This window comes from Lepus europaeus, chromosome 2 (genome assembly GCF_033115175.1).
Source record: "Lepus europaeus isolate LE1 chromosome 2, mLepTim1.pri, whole genome shotgun sequence".
In the NCBI taxonomy this organism is placed as follows: Eukaryota; Metazoa; Chordata; class Mammalia; order Lagomorpha; family Leporidae; genus Lepus; species Lepus europaeus.
In genome coordinates this window covers 95477756-95493082 of record NC_084828.1, presented here as the reverse complement: position 1 = coordinate 95493082, position 15327 = coordinate 95477756, and the positions used below count along the sequence as shown (strand labels likewise).

The 15327-nt window shown below is 45.9% G+C and overlaps 1 protein-coding gene across 2 annotated transcripts in view; it reads left to right on the top strand.

Annotated features, from left to right (window-relative positions):
- Window positions 1-2920: 2920 nt before the first annotated feature.
- The window catches only part of IGF2BP2 (insulin like growth factor 2 mRNA binding protein 2), a 176690-nt gene continuing 164283 nt past the window's right edge, over window positions 2921-15327 (top strand). For both annotated transcript variants that reach the window (XM_062211002.1, XM_062210991.1), the window contains exons 1-2: window positions 2921-3169; window positions 4760-4820. In XM_062211002.1, coding sequence (XP_062066986.1) covers window positions 2992-3169; window positions 4760-4820 — 239 coding nt within the window. In that variant the 5' untranslated portion in view covers window positions 2921-2991. The remainder of the gene's footprint in view (window positions 3170-4759; window positions 4821-15327) is intronic.

Below are 15327 nucleotides of genomic sequence, written 5' to 3'. Positions count from 1 at the left end.
GTTCGAGTTCCAGCTGCTTTATTTCCAACCCAGCTTCCTGCTAATGTGCCTGGGAAAGCAGTAGATGAGGGCCCAGGTACTTGGGCCACTGCCCACCCACATGGGAGACCAGGATGGAGTTCCGGGCACTTGGCTTCAGCCTGGGCCAACCCTGGATGTTGTGGGCATTTGGGGAATGAACCAGTGAATGGAAGCTCACACATGTACTCTCTGTGTCCCCTGCTACCTTTTAAATAAATAAATCATATTTTTAAAAGTCTATTTAAAAAACAAGCAAATATACTGTTGTATAATACAAAAGTGACTGTACACATTAGGGACATTTGTGTAAATGACCTGAAGCACACACAAGGGGGTTTCACTCATGATTCCCTTCTGCATTTTAGTAGGGAAGCATCCAAACCTTGTTCATCTCTTAGTTTGCAGAATAATGTCAAAGTCCATTCCAAACTCCAGTGCAGTGAAAACTAATACTTTTTCTAGAGAGGAGGAAGTCTGTGAATGTTTGAGACAAAAGCAAGAATTGATATCACTACAAGTATGGAGGTGTGAATAGATATTTTTTCCTCTGGACAACTAATTATTTAAAATCTCCTTCCCCCAAAGAAAGTCTTTTAGAGGTAGGTGTTTGGGACAGTGGTTCAATGCCATTTGGGATCCCTGCATTCCACATTGGAGTGCCTGGGTTTGAGATCCATTTCAGCTTCTAACTCCAGCTTCCTGGTCATGCGCACCCCTGGAGGCTGCAGGTGATGGATCAACTAGTTGGGTTCCTGCCACCCACATGGGAAATCTGCATTGAGTTCTGGCCCAGCCTGGCTGTTGCTAGAATTTGGGGTGTAAACCAGTGAGTGGAAGATCTACTTCTCTGTATGTTATATATAAAAGAAAACTCATGAGTTCCTGGGACCAAGAAAAGAAACAAGCACTGTGTGTGTGGGTCCTGTGCCCAGTGCCTTATCTTTCACACAGCCCTCACAACAGCTCTGCAAGGGTTGTTTGATCTTTTTAAAAATTTACTTATTTATTGAGAGGGGGAAGGGCATAGAAAGGGAGGAAGGGGTCAGAAGGGAAGAAAGAGTGCGCATTGCCACCCAGGGCGGGCAGAGAGCTGAGAACTCAATCCAGGTCTCCTCCATGAGCGGCAGAGAACCAATTCTGAGCCATCAACACCTGCTGCTCTCCAGGGTCTGTATTAGCAGGAGCTGGGACTCACGGCTCAAACTCAGACATTTCCTCTGATAAGAAACGATTCTGGGATCTCAACTAGAGTGCTAACCTGGAGTCAAATGCCCGCCCCTTAACGCCCGCCTTTCTACAAAGGAAGGAATTGAGGCTCAGGGATGCTGGAACATCCCAGGCCACATGGCCGGGGCAGGTGCGAGGCCTTCCTCCGAAAACAGTGCTTCCCAAACGAGAACCACCTGGGTCTTGCTCGTGAACAACACGACACCCGGCAAGCCGCGATCCTTCCATGCTGTCCACAGGGAAGCTCAGGAAAACCCGAATGTCTCCCATTCCCACATCGGCAGCTTCTCCACCCAACAACACGCTCGTCCCCACAAACCCAGCGATTCCGCCAACCCAGCGAAACCGGCAACTCTCGTGAAGTCCCCGGACGCCCAGGGCTTCTTCACCTCGCACTGCTTTTTCTCTCTCCCATGGAAGTTCATTTTCTGGCTGGGATCAGGCTCTAACCACCAGGCTTCCAGCCGGGCGCCCAGAACTTGCAGCCCGCCTCCAGCCGGTCGGACTCCGAGGGGGCTCGGCTCTGGCTGCTTTCATCCCAACCCTGCCTCTTCCGTCGGTCACGCCGGTTCCTCGGCTCGGGAAGACCTCGTTCCTCTCCCTGCCCTTCCCAGGGCTCCGAGAACTCCTACACAGCCCGGGTGGGTGCCTCGCCCCCGGAGCGGCCCCAGCCGCGCAGTCCCGCAGCGCGCGCCCGCGGCCCCTCCGCGTTCGCTTCCCCACCCGCCGCCACCTGGCTCCGCAGCGGCCGCCCGGGAAGCCCTCGGCGCTTCCCAGAATAGAGAGCAGCTGCCAAAGCCGGGCTGTCCGCCGCTCCGCTCCGGGTCGGGAAACTGAGGCCCGGGGCGACTTCCCCAGGGTGCACGGTCTGGCGGGGCCCGCCCGGCCGCGGTGTCTCCGGTCGCACGCGCCGCCCGGTCGCCCGGAGGAGCGGGTCTCGGAGCGAGCGCATCGCGCAGGGCGCCGGTGTCGGCCAACTCGCCGCCAAAGTTGTTGTCTCGCAGCCTGCCCTCGCCGCTCACCTCCCAGACGCACCTTCCCGCGGGCCCGGCAGCCGCGCTCCCACATCCGGTCCACCTTGCGCACACCGTGTCCACGCGCCTCCGCGGCCCCTCTGCCTCCCACGCCTGTGGTCCCGGCCGCTCCCCCGCGCCCCCTCGCGCGCTCCCACCCCGCGCCCCGGGGCGCGCCTTCCTCGCCCCGCTGCTCGCCCGGCCTCCGCGGCGCGTCCGCCCAGGATTCCGCCGCCCGGGAGCCGCGACCCGCTTCCGCCCGCCGGCTGCGGGTGCAGGAGCCCCGGGCAGCCGCGCGGGGGGCGCGAGGCGAGGGGCGCAGCGGCGCGGGCCGGGGAGGGGGCGCTCGCTCGCCGCTCTCGGCTGCGCACACGCCCGTACAAACTCTCTCACAGACACACGCGGGGTGCGCTGCCGCCGCCCGCCGCTGCTCCTCCTCCCGCCACCGCCTTGAGAGGGAGCGAGGGAGGCAGAGAGAGCGCTTTGTCCGCGCGCCGCCGCCCGGCCCGGGACTCTGCCCCGAGGAGGCAGCCGCGCCGAGTCCCCGCCTCCGCCTCTGCCCCCGGGCGGGCCGGGCCGGCCGCGGTGGGGGGAGCCAGGCTGAGGGTGAGGGTGGGGGTGGGTGGCGGGCGGGCGGAGGAGGAGGAGGAGGAGAGACGAGGGCAGCGGAGGAGGCGAGGAGCGCCGGGTACCGGGCCGGGGGAGCCGCGGGCTCTCGGGGAAGACGCGGATGATGAACAAGCTTTACATCGGGAACCTGAGCCCCGCCGTCACCGCCGACGACCTCCGGCAGCTCTTTGGGGACAGGAAGCTGCCCCTGGCGGGACAGGTCCTGCTCAAGTCTGGCTACGCCTTCGTGGACTACCCCGACCAGAACTGGGCCATCCGCGCCATCGAGACCCTCTCGGGTGAGCACTCGGCGCTGCCCCCTCCCCCCCGCCTCGCCCGGCTCAGGCCGGGACGGCGCCCCGAGCGAGGCCGAGCCCGGCGGGCGGCGCCCGGCGGGGGCTCCGGCGTCCGCGCGCTCACTTCCACGCACCAGACCCTCAACTCCCGCCGCCCGCCCGGCCGCCGGCTCCCGGGACGGCTCGCTCCCCTCCCCCCGCCCTAGCCCGGGGCTCACCCCTGGCCCTCGGGGCCGCAGCCCGGGGGGCGCTCCCCGCGCCGCGCTGGGGGGGGGGTCCCCGGGGGCTCGCCAGCACTCCGGAGGTGTCCCCTGGTACCCCCTGGCGCCCCGAGCCGCTCTCCGGAGCTCCCCCGCCCCCACTCTGCCGGAGTGCCGGGTCCCCCCTCTGCCCTGACCTTCCCGTCGCCCCCTTTGTCCGGGACCCCCTCCTCAAATCCAGCATCCCCTCTCCCTCCCCTGGCCGGACCTTCCCCCTCTGCCTCGCCTCGTGCCCGGTACCTATCGCCCTTAGGCGTCCGCGGAGCCGCACTCTGCTTTCGAGCCCCTCCCCATCTTGCTCCCGGACCCCCCCGCTTTGGGGACCCCTCGAGGGCACCCCGATGACCCCCTTGGAGGTCTCAGGGCTCCCCCAGCCCCCGCACGACGGCACAGTTCCCGCGGTCCTCTCCCGAGCCCCAGTCCCCTCTTCGCTGCTCTCTCCAGCGCTCCTATTTTTCCCTGAATTTTTTGTCCGATTTTATTGAGAAGAACTCGGGGCTGGGGGCTTTCCGCCGTCTGTCCCCCCGCCTCCCGCTCGGCCAGAAGCACCTTTTTACGAGGTGCCCTGTCTCAACTCGGTGGGGGCCCGGGCTGAGAACCGGGAAAGAGGCGACCGGGGGGCCCGCGAGCGCGCCGGAGCCCAGACGGGAGACGGAGAGCGACACACACACTGGCGCGCGCGCTCGCAACGCGCCCTCCCGTACCCGCGGGGCTCGGAGCCGCGCTCGCCCCCCGGCCCGCGCCCCCGCACCCCGGCCCGGCGGGCGCCCCTTCCCCACGGGCGCGTGGGGTGGGGTGGGGTGGGGGCGGGGCGGCGGCGAGGCCAAGGTGACACCCGGGAGCGGGGCAGGGACGCGGCTCCCGCGGCAGCCGACCCCGGGCGGGGGGCTTCGGCGGGTCTTGGCGGGGTCGCGGGGAGCAGGGGGCAGGCGGGGGAGCGCGGCGGAGCCTCGGGATCGCGGGGGAGCGGAATGGGGGGGTGGGGGCCGGGAGGGGAGCGGGGCCGCGCCAGCCCTGCAGCTTGAGTTTCAAATGAGCTCATCCTTTCAAATTGGCGCCGCTCTTTATTAAATTTGTTTTTCCGGTAATGCCACCCACAGCTCTACCTGGGGTCGGATCCGGGCTCGCACCCTTCGCACCTCGGCCCGAGGCTCGGGGCGCCCACCTCCCCTCGCCCTGGGAACCAAGTTCGCTCTGCTCCAGCCGGGCAGGAGACCCCTTGAGGGCGCCCGAAGGCGGAGCCCGAGCGTGGAGTTGTGTGCGTGCCCCTCCTAGCCCCTGGCGGGTGGGATCCGAGCAAGGTTCTGAGAGTGCTTTAATTTCTGTTTTAAAGGTAAAGTGGAGTTGCATGGGAAAATCATGGAAGTTGATTACTCAGTGTCTAAAAAGCTAAGGTAAATATATTTTGCTTAGTTTTTTTTTTTTTTTTTTTTTTTGCGATGGGGCTTGCGTATAAAAAAAAAAAAAAGAAAGAAATAGACCCCGCTTTAGGAAACGTGTTCCTATAGTTTTTTAAAAAGGCTTTTGTTTGTGTTGCTAGGGGAGATACATGGTTTAGAAAGTTACATCTTTTACTTTCATTATATAAGGTGTTTACTGTACTTGGAAAATAGCTGGTGCCTAATTGGGGGTCGGGGTGGCGACGCTGGCCGCTCGCTCGCTGGGGCCATTTACCTCGTCGCTCTGTGGCGGCCGCCCACCCCCCACTTCCCACTCCCACCCCTGCCCCCCAGCACAATGGCCACACAGGCTTGTCAAGACTTCCTGTGAGATGTTAAGAGTAAATATTTACTGTGTCAGCTGAATTGCCTAACTAAACTTCACGATTAATTACTTTTCTTTCTTAGATGGTTTAATGTGGAATAATAAGATAATTCAGTAAGAGCTCAATATTTTGCATAGCATTCTAAAGAAGTAGGTTTGTTTGGATTGGATGGCAGCTAAAAGCCAGACTTTTTTAGTCACTGGGACAACTGAGTATTGCTTCTCAGCATTTTGTTGTTGTTTTTAAGAGCCGTTTGGAGCTAAACAAATGCCCCTGTGGAATCTATAGTTCTGTTTAAGTGCCGGGTTGTGGAGGAAGGCGTAACACGGGTCGTGGAGGCTGGGTTTCTCCACAGTGATTTGCTCACATGAGAAATGTCTATGAGGAAGAAAGGAGGAGAACATCTTTGTTTAAAGTTGATTGTGGACTTTAAATTTGGGCCCTTTATTACTCATTCTAATGTTTTTTCTTCTGTGTGGCGCAACTTAGTTCATATCCCATTCACATACATTTCTCCGCCATTAGTCATGAAGGAGCTGAATTGGAGAGGCAGAGCGGAGCCTTTGATTTACCACCTCTGCAGTTTGCGAGAGGCAGTAGTACCATCACTCACTTGATTTTTGCCAGGATTGAACAGATTTCTAGAAGAAACTCTCCTCATTTTATAAATGCTTAGATGTGTTGTTGAAGGGATTTTTAAAGACTGTGTGCACGTTTCCAGATATGTTTTATTTTAAGCAACAGAATGTCTTTTGTTTGCAGTTGACTCTGGTACATCAGAAAACTACTTAATACCTTTTTTTAAAAAGAGGTAGGAGCTATGATTTGCTAGTTCTTTTGCTTGGAAAAGATGTAATGTGTGACTAATTGGTTTTCAATATTCTAAATCTGTATACTTTTCTTTAAAATAATAGTATTTTTTGCTTGAGAAGTCCAAATTGAAGCTTTCTCATAGAAGCATTTCTTGTAAATTTAAATTACTTATCCCACAACACTTGGAGATTTGATAAATACTTTGGACAGTCCTTAGAAAGAACTACCCAAAATACTTGATGCATTGTGTTTCTACAGTCTCTGATTCTTTTGACTTTATAGCTCTTGTGAATATTTTTGGGGTTACAATGAGTAAAAAATAATCACTAGAATTTTAACTTTGGTTAGTTGGTGTCTCATTTCATGGTGGACTGTACACTATTTAATTTTGCAATATAAGTAAAATACTAGTTTATCTAAATGTATTAACATCTAAAACTTGTTATACCACTTGGCAGCTTTTTTCCTTTAAAATGCAGAGATTATTTGCTGTTAGCTGTAGTGTCATTTAAATAATTTTGTTCTGTTGTATAAAGTTGAGAATCAGAAGCATGTCTCACATTTTGAGTATAGGTTAAGTAAGAGCGATCCAGGACTTATACAGTCCCCTGGTGCCTGATGTTTTTGGCCATGTGGGCGATATGAAATGCTGAGGAGGTAGATGAGCATGCGCTGTGTGTGATTCACGACACTGACGGTGTTTAACATACCAAATGTATGCATAAGCTGCTGCTGGAGAGGACTCACATCATTTCTGATTGGATGGTTTTCATCTTTTTTCCTTTCCTCTATTAGTTTAAAATGCAGAAATTAGCTACTTGCTCTGCAGGCTGAGGGAGACATAGTTGATGGCTGGTGCTGTGTGCTGGATTCAGACTCCTGGGATGAGCCGCTGAGTGCTCTCCTGTGCTGGGCACCCCCGCCCTCCCTGGGTGGCTTTCAAAAACCAGGGTGCTGTGACATTGGAAACCATGGCTTCCATGTTATGTGGTGACTATTTTGGTGTTCTTTGGTTGCATTTCTGCTAAAATTATTAAGTTGGAAGTAAATATGTGAGCATTAAGTCAGTTCTATATATGGCTTTTGTGTGTGTTAAAGAGAAATGGGAAAAAAACAGTTCATCCTCAGTACTTGTTTGCTTAAGAAAATCACTCGACAGTTGAGTGCTGATTTTCTTTATATTGTACTAATTTCTTTGATTTCTCAAGAATCAGTTTTAATATCTATATCCCAGGTAAATTTCTTTGAGCAAATGGTAGTTGAGATTTTTTTTTTTTAATCTTAAATTACCAAATGATTGGCATGCCATTTACTTACCAGTAGAATCTTTGGTTACATGTCATTCTAGTATCATTTTATATGTGTTATTATAGTAATCAGAATAGATAGCATTTTTTTCTTAGAGTCATTCAGAAGTAAAAAACTTTTCTTTTTGACACATGAGTTTCATTCTTCTTAAATGCAAAGTATTATAATGTAAACCATGCACAGAACATCTATTTCTCTTATTTTCTAACTTGGTTTCAATCTTTCTTGAATAAAAATCTTTGGGTCATTTTTTTCTGTTCATGTTTCTTGGTAATATAAATGAATCAAAGATTTATTAAAAAGAAAAAACTGGTAACCTCTAAAATGCTGTTAAAAGTTGTAGAAATTTCCTCAATAGAAATTTAATTTTTGGCATTAATGGAAGTTACTGTAAGTAAATATACATATAGGCACACACATATTGTATACATTGTTTTGAGCTGAGACCTCTTTGAGCTTGAATGTACTTTTATATCTAAAGTTGAATGATTTTGTGAGAAACAAAACTTTGAAAAATGCAGTTTCTGCCTACCTCTAGGAAGTAACTAGGACATGCTGGGTATGCTTCCACTGAGATGGTGTGAACAGTATGAGGTCCTGTAGGGAAGAAGCTATGAATTTGTCTTTCATGAGTTAAAAATCAGTAATTGTGTTCTCTCCAATGCAAATGAATTTCATCTCCTATAGGAATGTTAAAGAAAACAGTATCTCAATTGTATTTTGCTTGTATGTACTACATTGTGTGTGGTTGAATTAAATACCAAAAAGAAAAAAAAAAACCCACCCAACTCAAGCCATTCCTTTAACAAAGGCTTTTGCTGCATCAATTTTTAATTTTCTAGAAACAGAAAAGAATTCTTTAGCTTACAGTCATATAGTAGCCACCTATTTCAAGAAGTTGTTGAATTAGGAATTAATGCCTGCACTTAACTGAATAGATTGTATGTGTGGATATAACAGATATAACATGTAAATACAAAAACATATGACCTCAAACTGTAAGGTTACTTTTGATTTGGCTTTGGTGTTGGACCTTTAGTTTCTCATCTTAAAAAAGCTTGGTAATTTTTCATATGGTTCTAGGAAAAGCCATAGAGAACTGCATATTTTAGTGATCTCCAGGAGATAAGTACTAGAGTTAAAATAGAAATAAGAAAGAAAAAAATTACTTGATAATTTAAGTGATGGTGTAGATTTAAAATATTAGTTTATATTTTTAAAAGACTGGTCATTTGATTTTTTTTACATCATTTATATATTAAAAACTAGTAAAGTCTACAGATAAAAATAGATTTTATATTTTGCTTGCTTTTCTAATTCATCAAACTGATATCAATTTTAAAGTGTAGTGTAACAACTTATAAAAATATTTAATAGCTAAACACCTAAACATTAATCCTGAAAGTTGACCTGGAAGTGTTGTAGTACATTTGCCAAATTGTGCTTTTCAATAATAATAATGACTGGTAAGAGATGGTCTAAGAGTTTTTTGTTTTTTATTATGTTAATCTGAGATTATCATTTATTAGAAGGTGAGAGAAGATTAGTAATATTTGTACAAAACTTTTTAATGATCTAAAGCGTTATATGTTTCTTTAAAAAGGAATACTTTTAACTTTTAAAATACTTTTCAAAAAGAGATCACTTTAGAAATAATTGCATATCAGAATTAGCATTTCAGTTTTTTGATTAAACAAATTCTTTTTCTGGAGGTTGCTCTGATTAAGTATTGGGTTAGAGGGAATGTAAGTGATGTTGACTTGTATGTAAAAAGATAGCAGTTTGGACACATTTATTAAAAATCCAAAAAGCTATGAAAGCATATTTCTACAGGAGCTACTTATACATAGTTGATACTGTAAAACTTTCTAAATATTTGCTGTCCACAGCTGAATTGCTCTTCCAGGTCTGCTAATGGAACACTCAGAAGTGCATGAGCAATTGTTGGGAGTTGTTAGAGGATATCAGTGGTGCTACATGTGCCGTGTCTGGTTCGGTGGGGTGTGTGCAGGCATGTGTGTATATTTTGTGGGGGGCAGTAGTTTCAGAGAGATGGTATCAGGAAGCAAAAAGAGGTCTTTACTTGAGTAATGGTTGCTCTGAATTGCAGCACTAACAAGGCTAATGGAAATCAGTCAATGATTGAAACGTGTAGCCAAGGGACAGGTGCCGTGGTGTTCGCCTTGAATGAGGCAGCGCTCCTGTCAGTGGTCTTGTGGAAGCCAGGTCACAGGCACCTGTGGTGGCTTTTTCAGGGAGCCATGCTACTCTAGGGACCATCCAGAGCAAAACCCACCCTCTCTTCCTTGTAGCTTGAATGTCTTCTCTCAGAAGTGATTCTGTGAAGTCTTTGATGATCTCTAAGCCATTGTTTAAGTGTCAGAAAAGTCAAAATTTGAATATTCATTTTGATTTAGAAATTCTATACTTTAGAAAGCAGGATATTAATTTGCATAACACAGATCCTCGAGTGAATCAGTTTCATTAGAAGCAGCATAGTGTTGAAATGGTTTCTTTGCAGGCTGTTTAAAAAGATGATTTATTAATTTCATAATATATTTTAAAAATTATTTTTAAGCTCTACAAAAGTGTCTTAAGTGTTCTTTTTAGTGTTAGAGAATGGTGAGGCTTGGTTGAATCAATTTTTTAAAAATTTCTGCTCTGAAACTTTTAGTCAAAAGCATAGTCTCTCAAAAGCTATGATTAACATCTTAATTTGAGGGGTGGGCAAGTTTTGTTTGAAAGAGCATGTCCAAATAATTTGTTGGTCAAGTTTTACCCTTCTTATATTCAAATTCAAATTAGTTTGGATAGTCATTCAAAACTATGTCATTGAACAAATAATGGTAAACAACAAACACCTATCAATAAAGACAGCTTTTCTTCCCATTTATCACCATTAAAACATTTTAAGTGTTTTACTTTATAATTTGACTTCATGCTTACAGACTTATAATTTTCATTTGGTGGCATGGACTGTATGGGTTCTATTTTGGGCAACAAAATTGCAGAGTGCTCACAACATTATTTTTAAGGTTTTACTTTTCCTGTTTTGATTATGGATTTTAGTCTAGTCTCTCCATAAAATAGTGAAGAAAAATTTCTCTTTTGCAGAGAGCTTTAGATTCTGTTGCTTTGGCTGCCATGGTGGTGGTGGTGGTGGTGGTTGGGGGGAGATATAGGAACTGTTCTTTAATTTGGTTTAGAGATTGATGGCATGTTGAGGTAGAGTAAGTAGACCAGTGAAAATGGATGCATTTGCAATAAGATCAGTTAAGTCCAAAAGCCAGCCCTAGGTCCATCACTTACTAGTTGTGTATCTGTTCCTCAAGCCTCTGGTTTCCATGAATATTGCTTCCAATTTTGAGGTCTATTTTGCTTCTTTATTTCTGGCCTTTTTGAGTATTTATCTGTTCTATACTTTACTTTATTCTTAAAATGTGAACTTTAATTAAGATTTTCCCAAGGACAGTTCATAAATATGCATTTTAAGTCCAGCAAGTGAAAATGAAAACGTTCTGATGCATGTTGTAGAGTTCTAATATTTACTTATAAGAAACATTGTTCCTAATAACCAGGAAAATTTGTAGGAGACCATTGCAATGAGAGTGTTTTCAGTTTTGCTTAGGGCATGTAATTAATACATCCAGAAATGTGAATTTGTTTAAAAGGGAAGTTTGAGTTTTTAGATTCTTTTGTTTTAAATGTGATCCCTTGTGTTGATATGTAAATAACACCAGCCCTGTTATCCCAGAAAGCTGCATTTTTGTGTTCCTGCATCTTATATTCGTATAGCACTGATGCTGTTACAGCCTATTCACAAATCACTTAATTTATTCCAAATAATAATTTTGTGAAAAAGATAAGACAGTTCATATGGCCTCTTTTTTTCAAATGAGGAAACTCAGTCTAGGAGTTCACTAATTTGCCTAAGGCCACGTGGCTATTAAGTAGTAGAGCTAATGCCCAGCTCTTATTCTCACTCTAACATATCTCATCCCCCCACTTCATGTTTTAAAATTAAAGAAGTCAACCAGAGTGTTATGAGTCACAGAGTGTCATTCAAGAGTGGTGCGCAGGTAGGAAAATAGATTTGTGAAGTGACACTGTCACAATCTTATTTTTCACTTCGGTAGGAGAGATCTGTACTTTTTTTTTTTTTTTTTTTAAGGAAAATAATGGAAACCAAGGAACTTTTAAAATGGTTTTGCCTCTTCCTTTCACCACACTTACCCATGGACAGAAGTAGGGGATATACTTAGGCAGGTTATATTTTATTGTTGTGATGTTGCTTTGTTCAGTGGTCGTGTTATGAAACTTAACTTTGCCCAGACAGAATAGGCAGTGTGTAGCTCTTTTCAAGACTGTGTGGTGTGTGGTGAGTGGAAGTCCAGTTGAAGGAATCACTTGGGGGTGGGGGTGGGTCTTCACTGGTCTTTAGCCCTGTGCAGGCAGCTGGGGACCTTGTTTTGCTCTGAATATTTCCTGGACAGATCTGCCAGGTCTTTCCCCAGCAGTGGTATCTCTCTGCCTCACTTTGTATACACACAAAGCCTTTTGCCTCTCTCGTAGGGATGACGTAAGGATTAATAGGATGACTTCCATAAAGTTTTCAGAGTTCTTTAACAATTAGAATCACTCAAACACTTATACTCAATAACAAAGCATGTGAAGTGCAGCTCCTTTTCCCCTTCATTGCAAACTTTTCCTGCATTTATTCTCTAGTTTCCTTTAACTTTTGTTGATTGTTACATATTTATTGGGGGGAGGGGGAGAAGGAAGAAATAAGCGAAGGAGAATGAAGGTGAAGGAAGGTTATTTCTACTCTCCATGCATTTCATCAGGTTGGTAGAGTCCAGAGTGGGGTACTGCGTTGCCCATGCAGGGAGAATGGCAGCTTACGAAGAGGCTGCGGTGTGCTAGGCCCAGGACAGAGTCTGGAAGAGAGCCCTAACTAATCCCTGTGACAGGTGGGGCTTCGGACTCCAAACAGCCCCTCCTTCTACCTGACCAAGGTATTATCCTTGCTGTCCTTGTGGCTTGAATACAGAAACAGCACCCTAGCAATAAAGTAAGAAATTGTGATGATGGGGACATAGATTATAGAAAACCTTTGTATATTGTTCTTACTCAGAACAAGAGACAGAGTTGACATATATACAACAGATGCTGAGAAAGGTACTGGACTGAAGTTCAGCGTATTCTTTATTTCATAAAACTGAAAAACAATTTAAAATGTTAGTCATTATTTGAAGAACTTTCCTGTAGTCCTATAAGTAGAGGCAGTTGTGATTATATGAAGATAGAAAAATGATTTTAAAAATTGTGATTTTAAGTATAAATACACACATATATACATATACAATGTAGAAGATGGATCTGTATTCCATTTTTGCTCAAATATTTTGTTTTCAAATCCTGAAAGAAACTTAGGCTCTTTTGTTTAGGACCTGGAATGTTAAACAGTTTGGCTTTCATTTTTATCTTTAAAGTGTCTATGGATTGGAGAAGGAAAATAGGGGATTCTTGCAAATTACTTTTTAAAAATGGATCACCTCATTTACAGTAGAAAATTTTAAACATTTTAACACTTGAACAAGTCATTGAAGGGATAGGAAGTAGAAGAATTTGTGTCTTCTTGATACAATACTTAAAGCATTTTATTTTATTTTCTTATATTTTATTTTTATTTTTAGCAAAGCAAGATTTATTTAAGTGAGAAACCTGCCACAGCAGCCAGGAGGGGGGGGCTCAGAGAGGAAGACCGCCAATTAAACATCTTATGCATTTGTAACTTCTTGTTTAGTAACAGAAGATTTAAGGTAGTTCTACTACCAATGAATTGAGATGTACAAGAGGCTCTCTTCTGGATCTAGATATGTTATGAAATTATGTCCCAATAAAAAAAGTACCACTTGTGATTAAGAGATAAAAATCATTACTTTTTCCAGTCATGAACCTCTAATAGGGCTTAAAATATCAGAAAAGGTGTTCTTACTACTCTGGTGTAAATCGAGGGGTGGCTCTGATTCCATGGACAAGTTAGCATCCTTGTAGCATTTTGAGGAAGCCTGTCTGTGGGGACCCCTCATTCCCTCCTGAGCTCTGGGATCCTACCAGGGCATACTTGCAAAATTGTGTTTCTTCCTCATTGTACCGGTAAAGTCTTGAAATAAAATGTTTGGTGCCTGCTTATTTGAGAGACTCAGATGTAGATGATGAAAGCAGTTTCGCACTGACAGAGGCAGTTCAGTGTCTTCAGTTGTTGAGAGAGGGGAGGAGGGCAGGGGAGGCAGGGAGGACGAAGGTAGAGAGGGAGGCAGCCGCAGAGCTTAGGTGACTGGGTGACTGGACCATGCTGTGAGCTGGTGCATTTTCTCTCTCTAATTCCAGGGCCTCTCTGATGGCCTATGGAAGACAGGAAGTGATTCCAATGGTGACAGCAGGACTGGGAGTCTCCCCTAACTCGTTCTTTTCTTTGACATTTAAAACTCTTTGAGTGTGTGGCTGGCCTGCCCTGCAGAAGGTTTTGCATTTCTGTGAGGCTCTGCACTGGCCACTTCCTTTCTCTCTCTCTCTCTCTCTCCTTTGCTTCTGGATTTCCGTGGGGATGGCTGGGAAGGGCTGGCAGGGCATTGCCTGGTGTGCAGGCCTGCCTGCAGCCCTGTTGCCCCTCGTTGGGTTGGCCGAGGTTTGGGGAAGCCAGGGAGGCGTGTGTGTGCTTGCTCAATGTGTTGGAATGTATGGGTTCTGTGGCATACGCTTCCTCGGAATGTGCAACACACACGCGCTGCCATGGTGGTGGGGGTCAAACCCTGTAGGCTTTTGTCAGTGGTCTACGAAAATTGGGGAAGGAATTTCCCAGTGCTCAGAGTTTAGATTTTATTTCTTTTTCCTCCAGACGTACAATTGTATTTATTCTTTGTAAAAGAAAAACATCTCTTTTTTTTTTTAAGCCATTAAAGGATAGAAAAAATTTTGTGGATGCATAAATAATCTGGCCTCTCTCCTGGATCCAGCTGGCCTCTTTTCCCTTTCTCTTCAAACTGATAGTGGAGTCTTCAAATCATGAACACTGAATTTGCAAAGGAAGCCTCTTAAAGCTCCAGAGTTGTGCCACCGCTAAAGATGATGAGATCAAGGTCTTGAGATAGCAGATTGTAAGCTCAGATATTTCAAAATGTAGGATTTAGTCTCCCTCCTAAGGAGTAAAGAAGGAAAAAAACTAATTGCTTAGCTGCTTATTATTTTAGAAACTTTTACACATTTTATGTTTCCTTCACAAAATATTTGACACAGCAAAGCCGCTGGTTGCTTGGCTGTTTTGAAATTGGGGAGACAGCAGTTTAGGTTTGTGAGGTGGGTAAGTTAAAAAGGCATTTTGTTTAAGCATTTAGAGGAACCAGAACAGGTGACTGGTACTAATATAATTATTTCTACATTGTTAACAGTTTTAGCAGAGAAGAATTAGCTCTTTGGTTCATTGACTTTGTATTTGTGGTTTGACATGTGTGTCTATTTTGACATGTGTGTCTATTTTAATAATGGTTTCAAAACAATTTCGATATTGAAATTGATTGGTGGATTTTGTTCACATACAACAATTGTGGTCAAGGTGTTAATACTTGCCTTAAAAATTTCCAGGCTGAAGTCAAATCTTTTATTCCCCATAACAGTGTTTTTAATACTACATGGAACTATGGGATTCTCAGAAGATGCTGAATTTGTGGACGGGAATGGGTGTATGTACGTGGGAGTCCCTGGCTTCTCACGCACTTTCTAATCTGAAGAGAGCTGCACTCATGCTGTTTTACGCAGCTTTAAGTATGGGACTCTGGGTATTGAGTCGAGTTTCCATAGGCCTCCAGCAGATCCAGAAACACTTCCTGGGGAAATTTGAGACACTGCTTTGGTTACCTCTGGGTCTGCTTCTCCAGCCGTGGCCTCCCGTCTCCTGTCCCTTGCCCTTCAGTAACAAAGGTTTGCTTTGCCAGCTGTAGGCCAGGATAGCATGT